This window comes from Grus americana, chromosome 1 (genome assembly GCF_028858705.1).
Source record: "Grus americana isolate bGruAme1 chromosome 1, bGruAme1.mat, whole genome shotgun sequence".
NCBI classification, from domain to species: domain Eukaryota; kingdom Metazoa; phylum Chordata; class Aves; order Gruiformes; family Gruidae; genus Grus; species Grus americana.
The window spans coordinates 178,568,007-178,583,568 of NC_072852.1; the positions used below are offsets into that span (position 1 = coordinate 178,568,007).

A 15,562-nucleotide genomic window follows, 5' to 3' on the forward strand; every position below is an offset into this window, starting at 1 on the left:
AAGTGTTTTGACTCAGGAACATTTGTTTAATGGGAGTTTTACTGTAAACTATATAAGCTCATTAAGAGACTTATGGATATCTCTTCTGAAAAAATGATGTAAATGAACATAGTTTTTAAAGAAAATGAAGGAACTGTAGCATGAGTGTAGCTCAGACATAATGAAGGAAAGCACTTTCTAGTATTCTGTGTAATATGCCTGCAGTTCCGACAGCTCAACTGGCACTGAACTGAATTTTACAAAATGAACTAAATGAGATGCCGTTATACAAGCAGAATTAGGAAATGGCTCCTTCGTCTCTGGATTAGTTTAATGGCATCTCTGACATCTGTGTCCTGTGAAATTTATCAAGCATATATTTTTGTGTAGAATGGAAGAACAAATCAGCAATATAATCAAGCTTACTAGGCACCTAATTTAAGCACTTTCTTCTGTTATGTACTTCAGTTATTCAGATTCATGTAGCTTAAGTTAGGAGAATGATTTCCGAGATTTAGGTTCTGATTCTGCAAAAAAAAAAAAAAGTGCTTCAAAAGGTCTTTTCAGTTAAGCTACTTATTTACATAATAGCACTTAAACATAAGGCATCTGCCACAAATTTGCAACAAATTCAGTTTAACCTAAATTTGATTTTGGCCTGAATTGTACTGAAGGAAAACAGGAAAGCACAAAAGTGACAAGAAACATACATTAGTAATAAGGCTTCATTAAAAAGTTGCATTTCAACTTATATTTAATGTTTGTTTAGACAGCTGTAATTAACCTAATTATGAAATGAATTTAGTATTTCTGTGCAAAAATGGTCTTAATTATATTTCTTAATTAACATTGACTTTTTAAAGCCTATAGTATATGTCTGCATTTCTGTTTTGCTCTTAAATGAATTACTGTCTGGAGTATAAGATTTGTAGCTTTTTGATATTGTTTTTTTGTGTGGAGGGTTTTCTTCCCTCATTTTTCATTTATTCCTTAAAGTAGACAATTGATTTTTCCTCTTTTTTTATTCAAAAATCTTGGGAAAAATGTTTACTTTGGCACTTGCCACCATACAGAGGTTAATCTAGTGTTAAGAAAACAATACTTAGGAAATAGGGCTGAATGTTTAAAAATACAACTAAGTGATAGAATTTGAAATGAAGCTACACTGATTGTTCCTGGCAGCAGCTTTATTTTATAAATTTGCTAAAGGTCACAAAGTTAGTAACTTGGAACTATTTTTCCCAAGATTAAAACACAGACTTGTTACTTTTGGTGAGAAACAATCTGACAACCCCAGCCAGGAGTGCCTCATAAAACTGTGGTTTGTTTGATTTGAGGAAAAGTGAAACTTATAGGAATGCAGAAATATACTGAAATCTGGTACCAAAATCCTGGTCTGTAAAGGCTGTAGAATGCTGAAGTAAGTTGTATGCTTATGGTAAAATAGTCTTTTCCATAAAAGTTAGTTTTAATGAAGAATACCACTATTTGTGATTAAGTGAGAAGATAACTCTTGCTGTGATCCCTATCCTGGTTTCCTCTTTACATATTTCTGTGGTGGATAATAAGAGTACTAAGCTTGTGTGTTGGAGACTGTAGTTCTCCAGTCTTTTTCATCAAGTTCTGTTGGACACTCAGCCTACTACTGTTTCTAGAGCGTGCTTGAAAGAACAAAGTTTTATACAACTTTGAATCGTGTGGTCTCCTTTTAAAGAAAAAGTTACATTTTGTTAGAATACATTACCTCCTGTAAAAAAATATTATTGCAATAGGATAAAAAACCCCCTTGTTCTTAAGCTATCAAATATACATTAAACTAATTGCTGAATATTATCATTAGTTAGATTTGAAGATTACAGGAAAATGGTCAATACTTGGGGCTTACACGAGAACTGGAGATATTTGGGGAGAATTACTGAATCACTCATTGAAGATTCATAGAACCATAGAATGTTTTGGGTTGGAAGGGACCTTAAAGATCACCTAGTTCCAACCCCCCTGCCACAGGCAGGGACACCCTCCACTAGACCAGGTTGCCCAAAGCCTCATCCAACCTGGCCTTGAACACTTCCAGGGAGGGGGCATCCACAGCTTCTCTGGGCAACCTGTTCCAGTGCATCACCACCCTCACAGTGAATAATTTTTTCCTTATATCTAATCTAAATTTACCCTCCTTCAGCATTATCCCTCATCCTATCACTACATGCCCTTGTGAAAAGTCCCTCACCAGCTTTCCTGTAGGCCCCTTCAGGTACTGGAAGGTTGCAACTAGATCTCCCCGGAGCCTTCTCTTCTCCAGGCTGAACAACCCCAACTCTCTCAGCCTGTCCTCATAGGAGAAGTGCTCCAGCCCTCTGATCATCTTCGTGGCCCTCCTCTGGACTCGCTCCAACAGCTCCATGTCTTTCTTGTACTGGGGCCCCCAGAGCTGGATGCAGTACTCCAGGTGGAGTCTCATGAGACTGGAGTAGAGGGAGGAGAAGAAGATTAATATAAACTAACAAAACTACTAACATTTAATAGATGGTTTGGGTTTCATTAATCCTATGAGTTGGCTGAGAATATCCTGGAGATAAGTAGACTAAATAAAGCCATATGCATCTCTGAATATAAAGGATTTCCCCAATTTAAAACTCAAATAGATTTATGGTGCAGTAAATAACTTACAAAGATACCTTTCTTAATATGGCCCATCAATTTAATAATTTTCACTTTTTTGCAGTTTTATGTTTTCCAGGCTTTTAATTGTATGATCTATCCTACTTTTAAGACTTTGGGAAAAGTCAACAATCATAGTCTTCTCTCTTTCACAAATAGCAGTGTTTCAGGGTCTTCCACTTATTTCAAAGTGTGGAGAACTAGAATAATTTTGAAACATTAATGTTCTGAAAGATACCTTGACTATAGCAGGCACCTTCCAGTAAGTCTCTTCCAGGTTTCACAGAATCATCCTTCCTGAGTATGCTTGTGATGCACTGCCATTTGGGTGTTTTGGATAGTGTAGCTGTCTGCTAGTTTATTCACTGGCTGCTGGAACCATTTTGCTTATAATGGAAAACCTTTATTCGAGTGCATTTTCAAGAGATCAGAGTGAATTAACATCTGCTGGAATGGCAACAAGGATCTAGATTCATCACATAGATTTTAAATACATAGAGCTAGATGTAATCACTATCCATGGATTCCCTTTTTATTAATAGACAGAAACTGACACCTTGAGAAAAGAGGCAGGTCTTCAGAGAGCTCAATCACTTCGTGCCAATGCTTCTCTCTCCATTGATAACAGGACGAGGTTAGGATGACTGCATACCCAACTTGAGCACAGCAATTAAGTTGCTCATTTTGTGAGTGATTTGATTTACTTCAATATGCATCACTCTATTCATTCCATGCTGTTGCTAAATGAAGATAAAGGACTTGGATGGATAGATAGAATATATATATAATATGTATAAAAGTAAAATATAGAAAATGTGATACATATACAAATAAAATGCATTATATATATATATTTGTACAGATAGCACAGTTCATCATACATATGTAAAGCCGATGCCCTTACTTTGATAAAATCACAAGGTAACATGCCATCCCTCAAGGCATGATCTGTATTTATCACAAGTCAGAAGATCAGGCTTTTGCTGCAAGTTAGAGAGTGATCAGTAAAAACAACTCTTTAATTTAGACTTCTATTTAAAATCATGAAAATCAAATGAAGTTCAAGTTGACTGGTTTTAATTTTTGTGCTGTGCATGAGTTAATGGTCAGGCATATAGCAGCTGCATAAAAAGTTTACCAAACTGTACAGTGTTGAAATAAATATTGTTCAGCTCAGTTCACAGCATTCTGCCAGTCTTTCTCATTTTTAATAATCCTGTTTTCACATTGAATCCTACCTTTACTCATACACAAGTTTTAGAAATTACTCACCAAAATTTGATGTTATGATAAACAGTTGACAGAATCTTCCAAATTGAGACTTAAGTTGTTTTTGACTGACAGCAGGTTCATGTTTGGGGCATATTAATAGAACAGAAAATGTGACCATGTTAAAAGCAGTGCTGTCTCAGCAGGTTGCCTATAAATCAATTCAACAAAATATTTTGATCAAGTACCATAAATATTTAGGTATGAGAGAAAAAAATATAGTAAATGATTGTGACCATGGGATGCTTTATAAATATTTTATTATCACCATCCATCATCACCTTTTGGGAGTAAAGACTTTTTTAGGCAGCAAAATGAAGAGCTACATAACGAAAAAAGATTCATGCTGAAAATGAATATTATTGCAAATACTTGAACACTGACAGTGCCTTGGTCTCATTAAGAGATCCAATCAAATTTAGAAGGTTCATTTGAATCCTCTGCAGAAATTTGATTTGTTAAATTGTCCTGCTAAAATTAAATGTATGGCAGGAAAAAAAATGCTAATTTTGAGGAAATAAGATTAGATGAGATAGCATTCTTCATAGGAGTAGCTTCAGTGGATGAGAAGATGGATGAGTTCCATGCCATGCTGAAGATGGGTTCAAATTTATAAAGATATGGTGTCTGCTCTTTGTGTGCCATAAAGTCTGTCTAAATAACAATATCCTCTCAGGGAGAGAATCTGCTGTTCTGGCTGTCCATGTATTATTGTATTTGGACTATCTCCATTTGCAAATGTTGACTTTTCATCTGTGACCAAAGAATGAAATCTGTATGAGAGATGTGTAAAACATTTAATCTTTATTTATTTGTTAACAAAAGGGGGTTTTGCCAAATTCTGTTTGCACTTTTTTTTCCCCTCTCTCCCTGGAAGGTGACTGTCTGCATCCACAATGTGACACTTAAGCTGAGAATACAAATTGCAGTCGTTTGTGCAGTTTTGTTTGTTTGTATGTTTTTAATGACAGAATGCATTAAACCAGAATAACAATCCCAGATACTATTTTGTATCTTCTGTATTTCTAAAGGGTACACTACAATTGGCTACATTTGTTAGCAAAAGTTTATACAGAATAGTTTTATGTTAATATGTGCTGATCCATAGATTTTTAAGACCAGAAAGAACCTCTAGCTTATCTACTGAATCCACTTTTTTTAATTTTTTTTTTTTTTTACTACTATGCATAAAGTTTCACCTGGTTAATTCTGGGAAAAAAAAAAAAAAAAAAAGGTGGAACAGAGATCTGAACATAGGCAATGTGCAATCCATGATAAGTAACAGAGTTGAATTTTTATGACCAGAGAAAAGCACTGAATCATCCAGGTTTGAGCTGTTCAGCAGGCAGCTCAACATCACTCCAGACCATGACTGCTTTGGAATGCCTCCTGCGGCATCCTCCCACACCCTTGATTGCGTGGACCATGACTTTGTGATTTCAAAGTATGTTGTAATTTCCCTGCAGAATGATCACAAGTCTAACAATGCATCTACCTATTCATAGAGGCTAGACAACACTAAGCAAACTTGAGCCCTAGTATCTCACAAGCTCGGCAGTCAGTCACATAAGGGTATTCAGTAGACATTAGGAAATGGGCTGCTCACCCTTTCTTGGAAGATTTCAACTCTTGGAAGGTGTCTTGCCTTGGAAAATGCGAGGAACTAAAAATTTGTCTAAGCTGCCAGTGCTTCAACGTGTGGACTCTGTGGTACTTGACTACTCCCTGAACATGCACACATGGAAATGCATACGGATTTATATTCATGTATGCCAATGCAGAAGAAGTAATTGGAAATGGGCACAGAAAGTTAGGCCAGATAAAAATAACATATTGACATCAGGGCCATTACTGATGGTGGTGTAACTTGTAAATGGTAATAGTATTAAATTTCCAGGAAGGATAGCAGGAAAAAAAAAACCCTAAGCAACCTCAGTAACACTCTCTTTGTAGCTTTTGCGCTGGAGTAGCTATAGGTAAAAGGAATTCAAGAAAAGAAATACAGAATACTTTCTAAAAGTGATCACAAAGTTAACAGGCACCTATTCCACAGTAGATTAGTAATTTCAGCATTCCCCAGGTGTGCGAGAAAACATTGTGTAGTGTCCTTCTCTACAGGGGGGATTACAGAACTGTCTCTCATTTATCAGAGGAGCTCTTGTCACCAAGGTCGAGGTTGATTCTTGCACATCTATAGGAGAGATGGGCCAGAGTCTCAGGAAGAAAAGGGAACTGGAGCTGAGCTTTCCAGAAATGTTCTGACTACAAGTGGCCTCTGCACAATGCTTGGAACGAAAGGCAAGGTCTTCTTCTGTAATCAGCCTATGGGTATAAACTGCGGGGGGGGGAACAGCCTACTGCACTGCTATATTTTTCAAAGCTACAACCTCTTGGCATATGTTAGTTGTACTCTTAAAATGCCAAACAAATTTAGATATTCAAGATATGAAGGGAAGGGAATACTTTCTTAACTTTGAAAAGATTTAGGCATGAAGCAATCTCAGCTATCAGAAGACTGAGGCAATTCTGTATAGAAGCAGAATTTCAAGTAGTTGAATAATCTTGCATTTCAAACTTTAGCCACGTATGGAGTCAAAGAAGTCACGTATGATTTTTGAAATTATAGTTTGGATCTTAGACACCTACATTTCCAGGGAACCCATCTAGATCACTTAAGTACTTCACAGAATAGTATAGAAAAATCTTATTCTGCCAGCCTTTCCTATCTTTTCAGAAAATACTTCAGTTGCATTTCTGTGTTCTGAGCAGTAGCTGCCACACACACCCCACACACCCCTTTACACACACACACACACACACAGAGCCCGTCAGCTTCCTCTCCCTCCTGCCTCCCGCCTGTTATTGTGCTAATTACGGATTCTAACAGCTTATCTCTGCTAAGTAATGCAGATATAAGCTAACCTTACAGTATTATTTAGTTCAGTAGTGATGAAAAATAAGCTTGGGCCAAGACAGGGAGCAGGAACTAGCAGGGGTTTCTTGATCTGCACCTGAGTGCAGAGGATGCACCTCCAGGAAGGGGGGAGAGAAGCAGCGGGTTACAAGGTGCCACTGGTAAGTCTACCAGAACTGGTAGCAGAGATGATGGGAATCCAGGGAGCTTGGAACAAGGTGATTTGGGGACAGAATGTGATTTTATCAGCACTGACTGTGCCAGGTGGAATGACCATGCAATAAGCCACCAAAAATATATTTTTAGTAGTCACTGATGAAGCTTGCTGTTAATTAATAAGACCAAGAAAACATATCCAGCACAGCATCTATGTGGCTTTGTAGTCTTGGATCCTTTTTTTTTTTTTTTAACAGACTAGAAATAAAGTACAGTCTTTCTCATTTATTTGGCTGATATTTAAGAGAAAAGTCAAAAGAATCTTTTTCATTATATACTGTTTTCTGGTTTTTATATTTATTATATATAGTCGTTGCAAAACCTCTATGAACTATAATAATGTCATTTCAATTCCAATATGTGCGGGGAAGGCTGTAAAAACTTGTGGTCTCAGAAAAGGTCATTTAGTAAAGTAGCCCCTGAAAGCTTAAAAAAGCTTTCTGTATTTGAGGTTAAATAGAGCTGAAAATGTTGTTACTGTTGTTTTCTTTTCTTTTCCTTTTTAAGACACAATATGAAAAGTTAAATAAATATGATTGCCTGAAATACAACTATGGCCATGTTCAAATCCACTATTCTTAATGTTAGTGCCCTCAGGCAAAGAGTACTTTTTTTTTTTTTTTTTTTTTTTGGACACCAAAAAGTCTTACTTAGTGGAACTTATCTTATGGTCTCGACTCTTTCAGAATTGAAGAATGAATTTTCTTTCTTTAAGGGAGTTTTAAAGAAGCAGGTTGAAAAGCAGCTGGTCAACACACCAGAAGCTAGTTGCTAATTGCAGCAGTAAGTTAATCAATGAAATAGCAGTTTAGCTTCTGGGTGTAATAAAAAAAGATAAAAGACCACACAGAAATTCCAGCATTAGGGTATGACCGGCTCTTGAGTGGCATACATTATTTTCCTTCTTACACCTGTCTGCTTTTGAGTAGGCAAGCTTGACAGCTATTAACAGAATAAAATAACAACAAAAAAGCATTTTTGGGTAAGATCTGATATAAATATTTACAAAGACAATTTAAGGGAGTGTTTGTTATGCACTTTTGTGTTTGCTTTCAAAACATTTAACTCCAGAGACAGATGGCTTGTACAGTTTTATCAGCACTTGTGTCATTATATATTCAAGCAGCCAAGACTGATAACCAGCCTCATGTATTACGGATTGTTCAGAGAACAAATACTTTGGAAAAAAAAAAACCCACCACATATCAATAAAGCACGTCAGTGTGGAAAAACTTGATACAGAAATTTCAGTGACATTTTTATGAAGAGAAAGGAAACAAATTAATGCAATTATAAAATTAAAGCAGCAGGAACAGGTTTTTAAGTGGTGTCTTTGTATGTGGTAATGAAACAACTTTAGAAAATTGGGTGAAAGCTATTGCTCAGCAGTGGTGGAGGAGAAAGATAATTACCATTAAGGCATCATTATGCTTTCTCAATACAAAGCAGCCAACTCTTCAGTGCAAGTTACCCCCAAAAGATCTCTCTCCCATCATACTGCTCATGATCATTTCAGTTTATGCTACTGAATAGCAACCTGAATAATAAGGAGTCTTAGAAAAGAATAAACTGTCTATACTTGAGAACATAATTACACAAAACAGAAGCTGAAAAAAACCATATTGTTGAAAGACTCTTTTTTTCTTTTTTTTTTTTTTGTGAGATCCTTTTTTCCCAAATCTGTTTTTCATCTTTTTTCTGTATTTCACAGTAGGACATTTATAGTCCCCTAAATCATAATCATCACCATTATTAGAAATAATATTTACAAAAATATTATGCTTGTATGTAAGGGCCTTCATTGGAGATCAGGTGTGACGGGCACCACACACATTATGAATAAAACTGCCTTTTTCCTGAATCAGTAAGAATGATAATTCCTGGTGGTAGCTCAACAGTAAAATATATTATTTTAACAATCTGCATTTCTAAAAAAAAAAAAGAATACTTTGTGGATTTATTTTTCTCTTGTGATGGCTTAAACCGAAAGTGATTAAAATAATTGTCAATTATATATTAGATGAAGTCTTGCAAGGCATTTTGTAAACTTAAACCTCACAATATTTTGTAAGGCAAGTAAATATTCCCTGTATTCTACAGATTGGAAAGCATGAGTCAGAGTACTGGAAAATATACATACTCACTTGAGTAGGAGTCTCAACTCTGGACATGCATTTTATTCATAGATTTTTACATACTGGCATATGCAGAGATGTGTGCAGACTTACACCATACCTCACAGCTATTTGAACAGCTATTCAGCTAAAAGTGCCCTACAGGTGTTTCCCTGGGATTCCTAGTCCTCTCCTAAAAGGAGAGGGCATCACTCTGTCTGCAGCTGTCACTTGGTGTGACCTACATCCATACAAGAGGTGTAATTGGCCTGCTACGCAGACTGCCACGGTCTTCCCTTTGGTTGAAATCTCTGCATAGGGAAGGTTGACTGGAGGAGGAAAATCAATTTTTGAAGTGTAAGTAAGTGGGACAGTGGTATTTGGTTAAAGCAAAAAACCCAAGAGGCTGCTCCTCCTGAACAGGCAGTCATCTTGGAGTTGTTACCCCATTCTTGTCTGCTGCTCATAATAACAGATATCTAAATATTCCAGTGCTCTCCAAAACGTTTATCAACTTAAAGATGGCTAAAGCAAAGGACGTTTAAAATCCATTCTGAGTTTAACAGCATTAACTGCCTAGAACTGTTGCTAAAGAAAGCAAAACACGTGAAGTAAATCTTTCAAAGAGTTTGACATGTAGCTTATAGGGCCACGTGCATATTTAGTCCTAGTGTAGAACCAGCTTATTACTAATTTAAATTTTAAATGGAAATAAATTACTTCTCTCTTGAAATTTCTTTAACTAAACAGAAAAAGTAACTTATCCCCTTCAGAACTATAGTACTAAAGGCTCTCCTGTTAACCTTTTATTCCACTGTAGATTGGAAGGACAGAGTGCATGCACTGTATTTCTTGAAATGTGTCATTCTGTGGTGAACGATTTTCTTTGTGTTTTGAAAGTTTTAATCCCTGCCAAACCTCTCCTCCTTGCTCAGCAAGATAGCATTGTACTGTGAGAGTAGGCAGGTTGAAAATAATTCTGCCACTTCTCAATTTTTCCCATTTTTCCCCTGAAAGTGGGAAAAAAAAATTTAAATTTCTGTTTTCAGTTAAAAAAATAAATAAATCAGCTTTTAACCTACAGATTAAACTTTGGAAATGTTAACAATATACCACGAGTACTTCATTTACTTATTATTGTGCTTTTTTTGTGCTAAGTACCTGCCTCAGTTTGATTATAACTTCATACTAGAGGATTCAAAGAAGAGTTTTATAGAAAAAAGAATCTCTCTCTTCCAGTGAATTATCACAGTTCTCATTTTAGAATCAAGGTTCTTGGTTCTCACTGAAATCTCTGCTAAGCTCCTACTTTACAGTTGCTTTTTCTTTTTTTTCCTAATTGTTCTGGCTTAATTATTTCATCTTGTATTGACCTAAATGGAAAGTAGCATTGATTCTATATATTTTTCATGTTTTAGTTGTCAACAATAGGACACTTTCTTATATGGGGAATGCAGAAGCAACTGTTATTATGATTTATTATATTCTGTCACTTCAACAGCATACTGTATATTCTCCAGATATTCAAAAAGAGGAGCTACTCAGAGATAAGATTAACTAATTATGTTGTAACATGTAGAAATGTACCTGATTGCATTTTCTATATGTGTGTGTAAAAGCAATGGGTTGATAATCTGTGGAATTTACGACTATAAGCTGTTATGTGCCAGTTAAACCAACAAAAAACCACAACAAAAACAACAATCTCTCCCCCCCAAAAAAAAAAAAACAACAAACCAAACCAAAATGAACCAAACAAAAAAAAAAACCCCAAACCACAAACCTGGGAAGGAATAGCAATTTCCATAAAATTAACTGGGATAATTTCAGTATTCAGAAAAAAAGATCTGTTACTAAAGGTAATTTATTGTATATGCATGGGGTACAAGAGAATGAGATATTCTTTGGCATCGTAACACAGAAATCTTTGTTAGAATGCCCTCAGTTATCATTTTGAGTCTCAATTATATTATAAAGATACACTTTTTTTTACTGATATACTGTTGACATTTTTCTTCTGATTAGTAATGCTTTTTAACATGCTTCATAACTTCACTATTCATGCCTACCTGCTAAGGTTCTTTCTCAAAAATCAATCTATAATTTTCTTCCTGTCACTAGACTGTTTAATCAAGGAAAAATGTCTCCTTAACTCTTCAAATGTCTACAGCACTAGCCAGTTGTTTTACTCTGAAGTCAAGAAGAGGCATCTCAAAATTCTTGCTCAAAATCACAATGCAGTTAGCAAGGAACCATGACAAAGCAGATCTCAAATATTGAGAAATATCTAACAAAGACACCCAAAGTGATTTCCCTACATTTTTCCTGGCTTGCCCTTCCTCATACATCCAGTCTGATCAGATGAGCCAATTCAGCTATTTAGAAATGCAGTAAGACTGAGAGGAATTCAGTGCTGCTGAAGACATGGGTGACCTGTCTGCTTGATTGCAAGATGCCTGTAGCTGGCCAGCTGTGTCCTCAGTAGTGTGTGAAAAATGATGTGGATATTTAATATGCATAGTACTTCAGCCAGACTTAATTTCTGTCTCCTGTGGTCACATATTCCTGACTTATAAAGAATTATGAGAGCAGTTCTTTATCAAATGTAAGATTTACATAAGCCTTCCTTTTTTATTTGCTCCCTGATTTTTATGGTTACATAGCAGCCATCTGAGATATGTTTAATGGTCAGAAAAAGTTACAGATTATATTCTCTATCCTGTTGCAATATTTAGAAGTGTTTCATGGTTTCATATTAAATCCAGCAAAACGTAACTTCTCTCTTACTTGTTGGGAGTACGCATCAGAGTTTTATCCACTGGGTAGATGTCTAGCACTATGCAGCAACCCAAGTCTGTAAAACAGTAGACATTAGAATAATCCCGCATACAGAGCATTCCTTTGGGCAAGCCTATTTTTGGACAGTAGAGATGTTTCTCAATTTGCGGTGGGCTGTTAGTTCACCAAGGCTCTGCAGCAGTAAAGTGAGTTAAACCAGAAGAGAATACATCCAAACCGTAGGCCTTTACAAGCAGCATTACTTCTCACTCAGAACCTGCAAGGGTATGTTTACTTCCTCTGACATTTTCACCTACCTAGCTCTATTTTCTTAGTGTGACTGAAAAAGGGAGTTAAGTTTGTTCATAGTAGGATCTGAGACTGATAACTTAGGGTTAAGTGAACTGTATTTCCACTTCTGGAAATTATGTTGGTAGCATATGCAGAGAGTATGTGCCCTACAAAGCACCTACTCTCTAATAAAATGAAAATGTATCTGGGATTTATCAGCACACAATATTTTGCTGCAGATTCATTGTTAATTTTCTCATGAGGTATATGTATAAATTTAATGCCAAATATCACGATCTAATATTATGTCTTTTTTTCCCTCTTCCTTCTTTCTGTTTGTTCTTCTTCTGCAGATGGGCCTCTTGGGCCACGAGGATTAGCTGAAGCTACAGAGATGTGTACTCAAGAATGCCTGGTTTTGGGTCACTCGGACAACTGTTGGATGCCTCCCAGCTTGGGCCCATACCAACAGCCAAAGTCTCCTCTCTCCACCTTTGCACCTCAGAAGGAATGGGTTAAGAAGGACAAACTAGTTAATGGACACACATTGACCAGGACCTGGAAAGAAGATAGCAACAGAAACCAGTTCAGTGACCGAAAGCAGTATGGTTCCAGTGAGGGCCACTTCAGCACTGGCAACCACATGACTGACATTCCTCTGGCCAACTTGAAGTCTTATAAGCAGGCCTCAGGAGCTGTTGAGAGTCCAAAGGAGCACCAGCTATAAGAAATAGTTACTTTGGACCAATGACTTTAGCCTACTTAGACTTGCTAATACTGTGTGTGTGTCAGAGCTTTATGTACTGGGTAGACCTCTAGAACTATGCTTCACCTAGCAGAGATATGCATATCTTTATGTTAGCACCGTGGAAGGTATGATGTCCTGCAACATGAAAGAGTGTTTCTACTAGTTGTGTGGTTTCGTTAAATAGACATGATTAAAATCTGCAGAGATCTCTCCAGTTTGCAAATATCCTTTTTTTGTTTGTTTGTTTTTTGACCCTGGACTGCTGCTATGAACAACAGAAGATGCATTTGGAGAGTGAGAGAGCGAGAAAGTTCAGTGGATTGCAATGATTGAAAAGCATATCCAGTTAGAAAATTGTGCTTTTGTTGTCATTGATCTATGCTGGGACCTTTATACTTGAGATCATATTGCAAACAAAACAACTGAAACTGTAAACATTAAACCTATTGTGCTATTAACAATGTTAGTGGACACTTATAAGTCGATCAGTGTTCAAATACTTGTATATAGAAACAATTATTACTTACAATTTTTGTGTACTTATAACGTTCACTTGAAAATATACTGTAGCATATTTCTGTGTTTCACAGTTGCTTTTTACTTTCTTTCATTTGCTTCCTGTTGTTTTGCTTTTATTTTCAGTGATGGTGTTTCTGTGTTAGTAGTCTGTCTGACACACAATGTTCCAAGGAACTCAAAACACTTGTGTTACAAGTGAAAAAAAGAAGTGATGGGGTGGGAGGGAAGGTTGGTTGTAGAAAGGAAAAAAAAAAAAAAAGGTTTTTCTTTCTATGTAGTAGCAAATGATGCCAGCATTCAGGTAGAATTTCTTCTTTCTTTTTTTTTTTTTTTTAATAGTAAGAAATGAAAGGACTTGTGTAAGGGCTTAAAAATTTAGCTTGCTTTTTTTTTTTAAAAAAAATTCCATTATGTTTCATGAAACAGGGAAACTGCAAAACAAAAGAAGATTTAAATTTGTGGTGTTGCGTGAGAGGGAAAGCTGTTCATTTGGAATCCTTGATCAAATTAGCTGCAGTCTGTCATTTAATGAGTGGTAGCTGACATTGGTCTCAGCTGGGATATATGGAGGAAATTCTACAGGAACAAAATACAATAATCATGTTTTTCCAATTGGGCAGGTGTGTGTCTATACCTAAGACAGTTTGTATTGCTGAAACAGCAGCATTTGTGTTGATCTTCATCGGCGTTAATGTTGTAGTAACACAAGTGTTTTTAGACCATAGCCACAGAATATTTAATGTGTTGTGCCTTCATGATGTAACAGAGCATTCTCCTGGTAGGCTAGTTGGGGGAACTAAAGGGTTAAATCTCTAATTATTGCTGTTTAACTGTTTGTTATCATAGTTGGTCAATGCCTGGCAGGTATCAGTATCATGTCACCTCAGTCAAACCAGCAGAGTGACTCCTAATGTTAATAAGATCTAAGTTGCACGCAAAGCAAATCCAAATCCAAACATTTTTAGATGGTTTTTGTTAAGGCATGACAGATGATTTACACAAATAAATAGCATGCAAAAAAAAAAGAAAAAAAAAGAAAAAAAAAAAGTCCTCACAGAAAAAAGCAGAAGTTACTTATGCCACAATGGAACATCAGTCTTAAAGTAACAAATTTAGCTAATCTGAAGGTGATTTTATTCTTACCAAAAACACAAGCTTTTTTTTTTCTTTATTTTTTTGTATATAGCAGTTCATTTTTTTTTTTTTTACTTTTCTCTCTTTTTTTTTTTTTTCCCCTCCACAGTATAAAAGGCATAAAAATGGGTTAGGGGTGCATTGCTTATTGCAGTACTTATGTCAGTTTGTGAGGGGTGTTTGATGACTTTGACAGAATAAATATCTAACCAGTTATCCTTGTTACTGCTTTGCCAGTTCAACGTTATTTAGTTATTCAGCTCTTGCAATAAATGTTCTGAATTCCTGATTGTGTTGTGTTAGTTCTTGGGCAGATGCCTAAGGGACTTTATTCCTGTTAATTTCTCTTCCTTTCTGTTGTTATTGGTTGGTTTGTTTCTTTGTTTCATTCTGAATTTCCAGTTATTTTTCTAAGCATATCATGGTCCATTTGGCTCATATAGATATGTATAAGAATGGAATATACAACAAATGATAAATCCTGAGGGCCATATTCTGTCATTCCTATGGTAAGTAGGAACTTGTTCAAAATGAGTTATTTGAACTGGGTAAAGTGTTTCTTACCCAGCACAAAGGTGACAGAATCTAGCCCGTGTTTGTTAGGCATACTTAAGCACATGTAATCAGCATTTTTGCATGAATCTTTGTAACAGTACAGTGGTAGCATATAGAAAAGTCAGCACTTACCACACCTCAGTCTTTTTTTTTTTTTTTTTTTGAGAGTAGAATAAAGTCATATCAAAATATGGTAAATACTTTCTTACAAAGAAAATTTGTGTGGTTATATAATCACTTTTGTTGTAGCACAGTAAAAAAAAAAAGAAAAAAGAAAAAAAGGAAAAAAAAAGCCCAACAACTTTGAAAAAGACGTATCAATAAAAATAAAAGTAACCTGAACATGTTGAGTTTTAAAGCAGAGGTGCCCTGAGTTCTATATTAAAA

At 35.9% G+C, this 15,562-nt stretch overlaps 1 protein-coding gene across 3 annotated transcripts in view; it reads left to right on the plus strand.

Moving 5' to 3' along the window:
• The window catches only part of PCDH9 (protocadherin 9), a 694,049-nt gene extending 679,315 nt beyond the window's left edge, over positions 1–14,734 (plus strand). For 2 of the 3 annotated variants that reach the window (XM_054836464.1, XM_054836478.1), the window contains exon 5: positions 12,573–13,524. In XM_054836464.1, coding sequence (XP_054692439.1) covers positions 12,573–12,946 — 374 coding nt within the window. In that variant the 3' untranslated portion in view covers positions 12,947–13,524. Of the gene's footprint in view, positions 1–12,572 lie in introns of all 3 variants that reach the window. The other variant, XM_054836470.1, reaches the window with a different exon arrangement.
• Positions 14,735–15,562: the final 828 nt, after the last annotated feature.